General features: G+C 40.8%; 2 protein-coding genes, 1 long non-coding RNA gene and 1 other non-coding gene across 5 annotated transcripts in view; 2 read left to right on the forward strand and 2 right to left on the reverse strand.

Moving 5' to 3' along the window:
• ttll1 (tubulin tyrosine ligase-like family, member 1) lies at positions 1–9,326 on the forward strand. The gene is made up of 10 exons (XM_010887408.4): positions 1–282; positions 533–653; positions 847–1,055; positions 1,502–1,682; positions 1,884–2,021; positions 2,299–2,407; positions 2,569–2,712; positions 3,229–3,315; positions 5,625–5,788; positions 6,599–9,326. The coding sequence occupies exons 2-10, from the start codon at positions 541–543 to the stop codon at positions 6,729–6,731; spliced, it is 1,278 nt and encodes a 425-aa protein (XP_010885710.1). The 5' UTR covers positions 1–282; positions 533–540; the 3' UTR covers positions 6,732–9,326.
• On the reverse strand, positions 6,218–6,304 carry trnay-gua. Its single transcript is given in 2 exon segments — positions 6,218–6,253; positions 6,268–6,304. It is a non-coding gene; the product is annotated as a tRNA-Tyr (tRNA).
• LOC117593783 lies at positions 6,648–12,699 on the reverse strand. The gene is made up of 4 exons (XR_004575208.1): positions 12,024–12,699; positions 8,432–8,567; positions 8,224–8,284; positions 6,648–6,721 (listed from the first exon to the last, which is right to left on the reverse strand). It is a non-coding gene; the product is annotated as an uncharacterized LOC117593783 (long non-coding RNA).
• The window catches only part of pacsin2 (protein kinase C and casein kinase substrate in neurons 2), a 21,877-nt gene continuing 18,471 nt past the window's right edge, over positions 9,585–12,990 (forward strand). Inside the window, exon 1 of one of the 2 annotated variants that reach the window (XM_010887409.5) lies at positions 9,585–9,871. The gene's annotated coding sequence lies outside the window, so the exon portion shown is untranslated. The remainder of the gene's footprint in view (positions 9,872–12,990) is intronic. The other variant, XM_010887410.5, reaches the window with a different exon arrangement.

Genomic DNA, 12,990 nt, shown 5'->3' on the forward strand with positions numbered 1-12,990 from the left:
CACCGCGTTTCATCTTCCAGCTGACTGAGACGGATTGATAATTCAGGAGATAACTACTAGCATCTATACTTTTATTAGAAGCCAGGAACACGTTTATAATTTCCAATAAGCTCCCCATGAAGGTGATTGAACCAGACATCCCCGCTGTTGGATGAAAAGCATTGTCCTGCCTTTGCAGGTGTCTCAGACCGGGTCAGGGTGGATCCAGTATCCCAGCTACTAAAGCTAACGTTAGCTGGTGGTGTTGATGACCGGTCGTTTGACAAGAAGCTCGATTTCCAGGTAGCTTGCTGAAGCCATTATTTGGTGTAAAAGGATACATTGTTGACCGGTCAAGATTTCTTGTCATTCTTTACAGTAGCAGAATAATCAAACAAGTTGTTCTAGTTATTCTAGGCATTTTCATTACTGTTTAAATAGCTAACGTGTTAACCATTTGCTCCCTGAAATGTTACTAAAAGTAGTTAAACCAGTTTTATGTGGGTGGGTGTGGGTGGTGTGTTTCCATGCGTGTGTGCGTATGCAAATTTAGGAGGTATCATGGCTAGTAAGGTGAAATGGGTGACTGACATTGAGAAATCCGTGCTCATCAACAACTTTGAGAAGAGAGGATGGACTCAGGTCACTGAAGGCGAGGACTGGAACTTCTACTGGTAAGCTTGCACTGGATCGATGGTGCGCTCTCTAAATGACCATGCACAGTGAGTGCTTATGAATGCATTTGAAAAATCAATATTTTAGTTTTTCAGCACACTGCCAGTAAATGCTAGTGTTTCGAGTGTACTCGTCATTGTTTGAATGGTAAAGACAACATACTACACTAGTAAAATGGATGTCTCTCTTCAGGATGAGCATCCAGACCATTCGGAATGTTTTCAGTGTGGACACAGGCTACCGTCTGTCCGATGAGCAGATGGTCAACCACTTCCCCAACCATTATGAGCTGACCAGGAAGGATCTGATGATCAAGAACATCAAGCGCTACCGTAAAGAGATGGAGAAGGAGGGAAGCCCACTGGCAGAGAAAGACGAGAATGGGAAATATCTTTATCTAGGTAACAGCATGTCAAAGATTTTTCCAAGTGAAACAAGGTAACACGCAAGCTGTCGTTTCCAGCGGGAGGCTAGTGAAGCTAAATCGGCAGTACCTAGGAAAGAATGTGTTCAGAGCGAAACACGAGTTGGTGAGATCCTATTGGCCGATATTGGTGCGCTGTAGGATGTTTCTGTTAGGGCACGCTGACTGTTTTGTGAGCATGTGTAATCAGAGAATTGTCCCTGTTCAAAGAGCAGTGGGCTGGATTCATTCCTACACTGCAGCAGTACATGTGTCTTAGATCACCCAAGGCCATATACGTTAGAACCCGCTGCAAAACAGTTAGGCATGAACTGCGAGTCCATCAACCTTTAATGGTCTTGTACTTTAACGTTGCTAAATTCACGCACACATTTTTTGCTTTGCCTTCTTATACCCCCCCATCCCCCCATCTCTGTGTGGCAGACTTTGTGCCGGTGACGTTCATGCTTCCGGCAGATTACAATCTGTTTGTGGAGGAGTTCCGGAAGAGTCCTTACAGCACCTGGATAATGAAGCCGTGTGGAAAAGCTCAGGGAAAAGGCATCTTCCTTATCAACAAACTGTCCCAGATCAAGAAGTGGTCCAGAGACAGTCGCACCTCCACGTGAGTCAGTACACACACACACGCACGCACGCACGCACACACACACTGACACACACTTCTTTGCTTGCATTTGCGTATTCCCAGACAGTCTTAAATCATCTACGTAGTATTACCTTAAATATGCTGTTTTCAACATCATTGTCAATAGACAAGCTATCATTAGATAAATTACTGACATCCTGCTTCCTTTGTTTTTGCTAGGTTTGTGGCGGCCTCTAGTGGCAAGGAGGCCTATGTCATCTCACTATACATTGACAACCCGCTGCTTATCGGAGGCAAGAAGTTTGACCTGCGTCTCTATGTGTTGGTGACCACTTATCGGCCTCTCAAGTGCTACATGTATGTTCATGATTAACCTAGCCCCCCTTTATTCCTCTCAAGACTCACCCCTCTGAAATGACAGATATTGTTATAACATCATGGCAAGCAACAGAAACATTGATATATTTCAAGTTATAATTAAAAATATGTAATTCAAAAAATGTATAAATGCAGTATGCGTATGCATTCTTATAATTCTGTAAACCACTTTTAAGGATATAAAATTATTACTTCAGCATGTTATCAGATGAGTATGTGAGAATTTGCTAAATTTTAACCTTTGCATTGATTTCAGGTATAAACTGGGCTTCTGCAGATTTTGTACAGTGAAGTACACCCCCAGCACCAGTGAACTGGACAACATGTTTGTTCACTTAACCAATGTGGCCATTCAGAAACATGGGGTGAGAGTGAGTGAGTGGGTGTGTGTGTGTGTGTGTGTGTGTGTGCGCGTGATGTGCAGGCAGACAGCACACACATCCAGTTAAAGGGGCCTATTGACAGGCTCAGTAAATGTCTCCGTGTGTACGTATCTCAATGTGTGTTCCGCGTCTCCACCCACCAGGATGACTACAACCACGTTCACGGAGGGAAGTGGACCGTCAGTAACCTGCGTCTGTACCTGGAGAGCACCCGGGGGAAGGAGGTGACCAGTCGGCTGTTTGATCAGATCCACTGGATCATGGTGCAGTCCCTAAAGGCCGTCGCTGTGAGTGGCCGCACGCACGCACGCACACACACACACACACACACACAGAGAACCCAAAACCTGTTCCCAACCTCTTCTCTTTTTGAACCCTGTCCCACCCTCACACAAGTCTTACTTCCTCTTTCCCTGCAACCATGTGTGCATCCGCCTTCGAACAATGCCACCAATGAAACTCTAGCTCACCCTTCCTTATTCAGGTTTCAATGAAACCATGGCTCATGTTTTGACTGTCTCGTTGTATCATATGCAATGACCACGTGAATGCTATGTGTGTTCCCTTAGTGCAGGGGTTCCCCGGGAGACTTAGCCTATCTACAGGAGGTATTTGAGAAGGCTCATGAGACCATAGCTTAAATATTATTCACATGAGAGGGTAACATTTGGTTTGTGGCACAGTAAGCAAGAAAACAATGTTGGGGACCAGTGCTCTATGTTTCAATGGCTTTATCTAAGGACTGGTCCTTTTCTCACTCTCTCTCTCTGTCTCTGTCTTTTGCTCCCTGTCTCTGTGCACAGCCCGTCATGAACAATGATAAACACTGCTTTGAGTGTTATGGCTATGACATCATCATCGATGACAAGCTAAAGCCGTGGCTTATTGAGGTAAGGCTCCTAAGCGATTTAATAGGCTGTTGTGACGTGAATCCAGTGCTGCATTCCTCTCTGCAGTGTTGAGCAACTTTAAATGTTCTTAGGGTTGTTTCTCAATCTCAGTCTTTCTGGGTTCTTCTTTTTCTCTCTCTTTCTCTGTGCTCTAAAAAGAGACATTTATTAGCATACAGCAATCAAAAGGAAAAAAGAACCTAGCTTGGTTTTCGACCATACTTTCTGTCTTAATTAACTAAACTGCAAGATTAGTGATTTCAGTATGGGCAGGAGGGGGCTGACCTTGAAGTAATTCCTTTTAGCATTCAACATTGTCCAGGGGGAGATAAATGTCAATGAATTAAGTGAATTAAACTCAAACATTTTAGTATTATGGACAGGGGGAAAGCGAATAGTGGCATAAAACCATTAAAGTGGCATTCATCCTAAAAATATAATGTCTCCCCTTTGTTACGTACTTGAAATCTTTAGACTCAAAATCCGCTGGCGGAACGTCCAGTCTACATACAGATGCACTATGGTCATGTGATAACACTATGTAACACAAGTTTTGTTCCAGGCTAGCAAGTGTTATTTTGTAATAGCTTATGACTAAAAAGTATAGAAAATGGCTATTATTCCGCACAAACTTTGCTTTTGTGACCAGGACAGTGAGATTTTGAAACCTACCTTTTTCCAATACGAAAACAGGCAATTTGTGTCTTTTTGTTCCCAAGATCAGAAAAAAACAACATATGAATCCAAATTAACATGTATTTATATTAAAGTAATACAAAAATGACTACAAAAGATATAGATGTGTGTAGTTTGAGATTTACAAATATACTGTAAATCACTTTCACGAATCAGCCCCTAAATGTTCTTGTTCTACTGTCCTTGGTAGCGGTGTTCAAAGTCCAGTATATCCTGGTGGAAGCTCTTGCCTTGCTCTTCCAAATATGCTCCCATGTTCTTGTTAAATTCATCAAGATAAGCATCGAGGATATGGACTTTGAGGGACATCCTACAGCCCATTGTGCTGTAGTTTTTCACCAGATTCTCAACCAGCTCCACATAGTTTTTGGCCTTGTGTTTGCCCATTACGCCCCGAACCACTGCAAAAAAGCTGTTCCAAGCCACTTACTCCTTACTAGTGAGCTTCTTGGGGTATTCATTGCACTCCAGGATCTTCTTTATCTGTGTCCGATGAGGACACCGACTTTGACCTTTGCCTCAGACAGCTTAGAGAAGAAGTCTTGAAGGTACTTAAAGGCTGCCGACTCCTTATCTAGAGCTCTGACAAATTGTTTCATAAGGCCCAATTTGATGTGCAGTGGTGGCTTCAGCAGCTTCTGGGGGTCCACCAGTGGCTCCCACTTGAACTCGGTCCGCTGTGGCCAGTCCAGTCTGTGGTAGTGCACCTTGGTCTCCCTGCTGTCCCAAAAATGCCACCATTTTGAAGTCTCTTATGACATCCCAGTCATACTCATCATATGTATCCACCTAGGCAGCTGGAATTAAATTGAACTGGTGGGCTTAATATTTAATATTTATAGTACTATTTATATTATTGGAAAGTTTTAGGAAGTTCTAGAAGTTACTCCAAGTTTACTCAGCACTGAATCTATTCTGGAAAATAGGTACATTTCAAAATATAATTGTCCTATAATCTATTGAGCTGTTGTCCTACTATAAAATGATAGCCTTTTGAAACAAAGAGGGCAGTGCATCCCCCACCCCAAATGACCTGTTACACACCTGAACCTCATTTTGATCTGGAGTGACTTACACTGCTGCTAACACTTTGGCTGTGTGGGTAATTTCATGCCAATGAGAAGCTAGTCCTATGGGGACACAGAGGAAATAAGTTGCTCATTCCTACCAGTTACCAACCAGTAAGTTCATACAGTACAATGTACTCTACAAGGACAGAACTTTCCATACTGGCTCATGTGTACAAATGGTCATCCCGACCTGGGGTCTTTGTTGTGTGGTCATGTTTTACTAAGCTGATGGGGAATGAAAATCTCCTCTGGTATAGTTGAAATTCTTGAAAAAAAAAAAAATGTATTGCCCAAAAACATTTTGCGTTAGTTATCTCAGTGTCCTGTCTTCAATCTCATTGAAAACATGTCTGTATGCATTGTTTAAATCTGTTTTTGTATTTAATAGGGACAAACATTTCTTAAAATAGTGGATAGAGTTAGCCATTAGGGGTTAGGGTTGAGATTTGTAAAAATCTGATTTATTTTAAAAGTAGTTAACTCTGAACTTGCACGTGTGTGTGCATGTCCTATTAATGTCCGTTCCCCTGATTGGTCCACCAGGTCAACGCCTCTCCGTCACTCACCTCTAGCACGGCCAATGACCGGATACTGAAGTACAACCTCATCAATGACACACTTAACATCGTCACACCTAATGGGGACATTCCTGACTGTCGCTGGAACCGCAGCCCTCCCAGAGAGGCTCTGGGCAACTACCAAGTCCTGTGAGTGACAACCAGTCCCTATCACAGACCTTCAGAATCATGTAGAAAAATGCTTCTTTGACATGCTCCGTCTGCAGCTTTCAACAACATTTGGCTACTGAACGTGACCCTTACAAAAAGGATTTGCCTCTAAAGACTTGTTGTTGCTTAGCTAGCTATCTAACCCTGCCCATAATAGCATAGATATGTCATACATCTCAAAAAGTAATGAACAAAATTCAGTTACCTGAAACAGGATTCTTTGTACAGCTTGTGACAAAACACAGATTTTTATTTACAGTTGTGATCACATTTTATTTCCTGTGTAATGTAGTCACTTAAAAAAAAAAAAGAGTTACAAAAAAACATTTAGAGCTCTAACCTATTTATTGAGTCATGTTTTCCCTTTCTCAATTATTGTCCCTTGCAAACCATATTCCCAAAATCTGCTCCTTCGAGCCGGATTTGAACCAGCGACCTAAGGATCTCTGATGTAACCACTACAGTCCTCCGCTCTACCAACTGAGCTATCGAAGGGGCCTGGTTAATGTGTGACACAGTTCTGTATCCATAGTAATGGGCACAGCACATCGTCACTAGTGATAACAAGCCATGGGGCTATGCTTCTGTGTAGACCTAGCTCTTACCAGGAAGTGGGTGGAATTAAAAAAATATTTTTATACAGTAAATGGCAAATCTATATGCAGACTTGGAAAATCAACAAGATTGAGCTTGACGATTTATATCTCCTTTTCTCCCAAACATGTAATTGTTATCCCTCCCTCCTTGTCTTTCAATCTTCCTCTCTTCTTCTTTCCCTCCATCCTTCAGGTATGACGAAGAGCAGGCACTTAGCGAGAATGCAGAACGCGACTTACGGAGTCGCTCGGGCCAGTCACTGGGGTCAAAGGGCACGGCGAGGGGCGGCACTGGGCCACGCCCAACTGCTGCCACCTGGAAGTGAGGAGTTAGTGTTCAGTATACCTCCCTGTCCCTTCACGGACCTCTCTGCTCTGCCCGCTTCATTTATGGAGGAAAAGTGGTCAGGGCAAGGGACCACCCAAACTATGCCACCCTTACATGGAATGACCACGGTGTACCCCCTCCTCAACCCAACAGTCTTTCCATCCTCCCCATTACAGACAGACAGACAGACAGAGAGGAGGCCAACAACACCCACCCCCAGGGCACTGACGCTCCTCTAACCTGCATGATATTATGGTTGGGGAGGTAATGGGTAGCGAAGAGAGGGAGTGAATTTGGGCAAGAGAGAGTGAATCATTTGTGAACATATTAGATGTATCTGTGTGCTAAAAAAGAGAAATGGGGGGGAAATGAATATTTAAAGGGAAAATTAACACGAACAGTTCAGTTTGTTGAACTCAACATTGATCAGTTCACAGATCTGCATTATGAGTTTGTCTCTCAGAGGGAGGCACAGAGAGAACCTGCTGTTGAGGATTGCGGGACTGGAGTGTGTGCATGAACCTTGATCCTGCCATGCATCACAAGCAAAGGTGTTTGTGCGTACGTGCGTACGTGCGTATTCTGCAGTCAAGACCGCATCACACACTCGTGTTTATCAGAAGGCCTGTATTATACTCTAATGTAATTTATCACCCTTTTATAGAGCAATGGGTAGGAGACATTCTTCAAGATTTCATCAATGCATCTTTTTGAATATTGTGGCCTTATTTTCATTCTTTCTATGCTTATAGGGGATTTACATTTACAATTTGGTAATGTAGATAATGCTCTTAGATACGTTATTTACTGAACATTTAGTAGATCATGTTTTGTGAGGAAGGAGAGTGACACAATTGAAAGCTAAGAACTGCAGTGATTATGATATGGGGTCCAGATTGGACACTTGAGCCAGGATGCCAGAGTTTACACCCCTGCTGTAACAGTAAGTACAATGGAGTCTTTGGCTTTAGACCAGAGGGAAATGTACCCCTTATTGGCCATGTGTAAAAGACAGACTTCCTATTTGCTGTAAATAACAAGCAAAATTTGACAAGCAATTTTCTCTGTAACGAGAAATGTTTTGTATGGGGGTGAACAACAAGAAAAGAAAGTGTGAAAATAAGGCCTGAGTGTTTAGTGTGTCTTCGAACTACCTGGATACACACGCATGTGTGAATTTAATTTGTTCATGTCTGAAAAACACATTTAAAGTTTTAATCTCTATTTTAAAATGTATGACCCAAAAATCATATTTGATATTATAGACTGTATAAAACATACTGTAAGATAAAATGGACAAGTTACTAGACATCCCACTGTTTTTTAGGGCCTTTCTCTAGCCATACCTGTCCCTCTAAATTACCCTTCAGAAAAAAGTTAAATTGCAGCAGAAATGTCAATAATCACATGCTTTAGTGTAATCAGAATTGGCTGTAAGTATGTTGTATACCTGATCAGGGATACATTCAACCCCTGCATAAAAACCATACCTATGGCCAACATTGTTTCACTTCTGGTCACCTCACTGTAGTAGCATATGGAAGACAGTACCTAGGACAGAAAATGTTTTATTTTTACTCAACTGTGTTAGATTTTTATTTATACAACTTTACTTTGGAGTTGTTAAGCATAAGTAAAACTTTGGGATAAAGAAATGCCTTTATAGTTAAATTTATTAATATAAAATGAAGTGCTCACCTCTTTAAACGCTAAATTAACGTTTTGTGTTGTTGATGACGTTGCAACACCAATAGAGTTATTGTTGTGGTGTAACCTTGGAGGGGGTGAACTTCAGACTATTGTGTGTCCAATAGGGTGCCCTATTCCCTATGGACTGTGGTCAAAAAAAGTACACTTTGTTGGGAATAGGGCGCCATTTGAGACACCTTTAAGATAATCTCATTTGTTTCACAGACTGGGGTCACCTTGAGCGGTTGGCACAGAACTGACTGATTAAAGCTGAAGTTGTTGAAAAGACTTACCGTTGCCACTTAGTTTTGCCTTTCATCAAAGTTTGCATTTTTTGTTACTAAAGTCTGTCCTGTATACGCTGAAATGGTGCTGTCTTTGTGTTACAGATTTAGTACACACTGAAGTCTATACTGTCACATCAAAATGATCTGACTTCTTTTGATGCACTTTTTCATATATACGTTTTGGTGTGAAAGGCTGCTGAAATAGCAGTTGGCTGGAATGTAACCCCTGCTGCAGCCATGTATGGAAGCAGAGGCTGAACCTCCGTGGGCGTCTTTTTGATTATGCATCCCGTGTCATTCATTGTTTTACCCAGATTTTGTTGCACATGGGTAGCTGCAATTTATTTATTGGATACATTTACTGAATACTGTATTGTAGGTATTAGAACATGATTTTATTCAGTTTTTTTATGAATTATTTCTGATGCCTGAAATGGTTCTGCATGTATTAAATCCACTATAACAATAGAGAATTGGTGTTATCTCTATTATTTGGTATTCATTAGATGGATATTCCAAACAGTTAGAATAGGACGGTGAGAGAACACTACATTTTTCTATTCCTCAGCTGTATACATAAACAATGTCCTTAAATATACGCCAGTCGTCATAATATACTTTTTATACGTCAGTCGTCATAATATACTTTTTGTGTATTAAAATAAAGTACAAAGAAAGATTAAAATGTGCATAACAGAATGTGTTTTTTTGCTGAAGTTTAGGAACCAATACAGCCTTTTTCACGGAACGTCCCCGTTATTTAAAGATCAGATGAAGCGTTTTTCTGTTTGCTCATTGACTCTGCCTCGTCTGCCCCCATAGCTAGACATTTCACTAGCGTCAGCCGGGCGGGTGGGAAAATTGACCTGGGACATTGGTCTGCTGATAGCGTCGGATATCGGCCCCGGAAAATATTTTGCCTATGAGAAGTCTCGTTCTGGGGCACCCCCTGTACGGGGCGACCAAATTGACAACGCCCCAAAAGAAATTGGGGCGTGCCTTTTACTGGGTCGTCTGGGTTCCTTTACTGTCAGTGCAGTGGTGCTGCCGCTAAGAAAAAGAAACGAGAAAAGGTTAGGCAGCTCAAAACAGACTCACAAAACCTGGGATTTAGCTAACCCCCAAGTGAATCGCGTCTCTACAGAGGACCGGAACTCATTAGGTAAAGTGATAACGTGTATATATATTATCCTTTGAATGTTTTGGAACTTTTTTATAAAAAAACTTTACAGCAAGTCGCGAACGTGTCAGCGTAATGTTACCGTTACTAGAACAAACTACTGTATTGTAGTTAGTAAGCTAACGCGTTAGCCACTCCAGCCAGTTGGAATTTGGGGTCGTTGAAACGAATGACCTGGTTGTAGTTGTCTTAATGTTACCTGTAACTTTAACTAGTTATCGCAAGGTAATTGTTTTTGATCTTGACACGTAACATTAGGTAGCTATCTACAATAAGAATAAAGGATTTAGCTAGGTACTGTGTAGCTATCAAAGTTAGCTTTAAGTTAACGTTACGTTGCCTAACTAACTTTTTTTTAAAATGCACTTTTGAATACTGTAGCCGTCAGTTACTTAAGGAGTACTGTATGCAGTTTACAAAATAAGGCTACACCTTAGGTCAAGGCCTGGTGTTCAATTAGCTCGCGTTTCCCAGCTAGGATATATATTTGTTGCTAAAGACAAGTTCTGGTTTCTGTCGGTAACTTGTAAAAGGGCGGGGCAGGGTTTCAGAAATCGAAATAACCCCTCATCCATGCAGGGTAAATAGCATTGCATCTAATCACCCATTGTCACCACCCCTTTCGATTTGAAAGAAACCTTGGATTCCCACAGGATGCCACTCGGATAATGTACGCATTAGTAATTGCTTTACGTCGCTCTGGATCGGTCTGTTGCTAACTGACTAAAATATGAATGAATGGAAATCGAAGTTGACTCTGTCCTAATATTATAAATGTAGGGCCGATCTCTGTACCTAATCAAGACCAGTGAAATCCAAATATTGCATCATTGTATAGTTTATGCTAGTTTAAAAGGTTATGGTGTAAAAAATACTAATAGCTTCAACAATCTTTTGTCAAGTAATTCAAAGCTGATTTCGTCAATTACATGTCATGATTTGGTGGTGTTAGGCTTAACCTTTTGAGACAGGATATACAAATACATTACTTAACGTTTAAGCCTATTTTAGTTTTTGTACACTTTGTGCAAAATGTTGTTATAGTTCAAAAAATGTATTGTTACATCAATAATTTCCATTTGAAGTATATGGCTATTGCTTGCAGTGTCAAAAGTACTAGTACAGTATGAACACTAATAAGTAGGACCTGATGCGGGAAACCCCTTGAGACTTGACTGCGAGACCTCTCTGTATAAGCGGTTCGAAAGTTATACTTTCAGCAAGCACATCTAATAACTAAGAAATCATTCAAATATTTTAAGTATTCAAATATTCAGTAGGCAAATTTTTATCAAATTGTTTTAAAATAAATTATAAAACTATGACAGCCCTGTCGCATCCGTTATTTTGTGCAGTGATGAGATAGAAGTCATGCGATATATCGTGCTTGCAGTGCTGGTGTTGTGGGTTTGATTCCTTTAAGGGCTGTAGGAAGAAGTATTATGTATGCACTTACTAATTAAACATTTTCTTCTGTATATTATTGGAATATAAATGGTTGGGTGTGTAAAATAGGTCAACTTTCAGCACCTTTACACCTTGAATGTTTTGGCATTCAGATCAGAAAATGCATGTTCTCTGTATTAAAATAGACAAACATGTAGGGGAGGTACCTGTGTAGATATATTTTGTCCTGTGGTAAAAGCTTAGTTTTAAATGGTTAATGGGCATTTCTGATTCATACACCCTGATCTCTGTGAATGTGTACTGTTCTCCACTGGAGATTGTGGTTCAATCCCACACTCCACCATTCAAGCTATGGCTTCTTTTTTATACCCTTCTAATTAACTAACTAAAGCAAAAAAAATCCCAAAAAATATATCTGCTTAAATAGTAATAGCTAAGTAATTATTTTTCATGGAGCTGATCTGAACACAGGTAATCCTGCATAGTTCTGGAAAGGGCTGAAAGTCACCGTTCTGAAGCTCAGTTTTGAGGACAGAAGCACCAGTATGTGGTACAAACATCCCCAAAAAAGTTAAGTGGGGGAAGGAGGTCTTGAAATGATTGTAATGCTTTTTCATATTGTAAACTATATGGACATCGTAAACATACTAACTATCCAGCTTTAACTTTTTTTTTATTGTTTTTATTATTAACTTATTTACCTTTTGACAGCAGAGACCTTATTTACCTTTTGACAGCAGAGACCTTCCTGCTGAATGTCCCGTCGAATGTCTGTTGTGTTTTTCTGAGAGCCAGAGCAGATGGGATATTTCCACTGATAGGCCAGTAAATGTGAGCTGACACTCGCTATGCAAACAAGGCAAATGTTTTGTTGGGGACATGTCACCCCCAACAAATAATGGATCGTCCCCACGGGCCAATCAGTGCCATGCTGTCTGACAAGATGCGTCATTCACCCAAGTTTATTCAAAACCATTCAAGTGGTTTCTGACAATTTGCATTAGAGCGACTCAAGTCCTAGAGGGAGTCACCTTCATTTTGTCTTTAGTGCCTTAGCATCATGTGAGCGCAGCACATGGGTTTTCGGCAGGAAATCTACAAGAACGCTGCTTGAATGGTTATGTAAGGGAGAGTCCCTCTTGTGGAATCCCCGTGTTTCCTCCCTTTATGTGTGTCCCTCTGTTGGCTTTTCAACATGGAACATATCTGAAAAAGTAGAACAAATGCAGTTTTTTTATTCTTTTTAGCCTGGGCTATGGTCCAAGGTTTTCAGAAAGAGTTGACTGCCAGTGGTGTGATTACTTGTAGATGTGCGTCGGTTTTCCAACACAATGTTTTTAATGAGCTTGGCTGCTAAAGAGATAATAAGATGATTGTTAAGATCTTTGCACTATGATGTCCCTGGGAAGTTATGCCCTGGTAATGTATGTATTCATTCATGATGATTTATGTAATTTTTGTTTTGTTTTTTATGTTACTAATATCTTTCTTTACTAATTGATGCTTTGAATTGCAAATGTGCCTTAGTCTGCGTGCTTGCAAATAGCTCGCAAATTCTGTAAAAAGCTCGAAATGTAGCCATGCATCAATCATCATGTCAGCTGAAAAAGACCCTCCAAATTGCAACAGAGAATCTAATTTCCATTCACTTTATCATAGTCATTTCTCCTCTAATCTAATAACCCACACATTCC

The sequence above is a fragment of the Esox lucius genome, chromosome 23 (assembly GCF_011004845.1).
Source record: "Esox lucius isolate fEsoLuc1 chromosome 23, fEsoLuc1.pri, whole genome shotgun sequence".
Taxonomy (NCBI): Eukaryota; Metazoa; Chordata; class Actinopteri; order Esociformes; family Esocidae; genus Esox; species Esox lucius.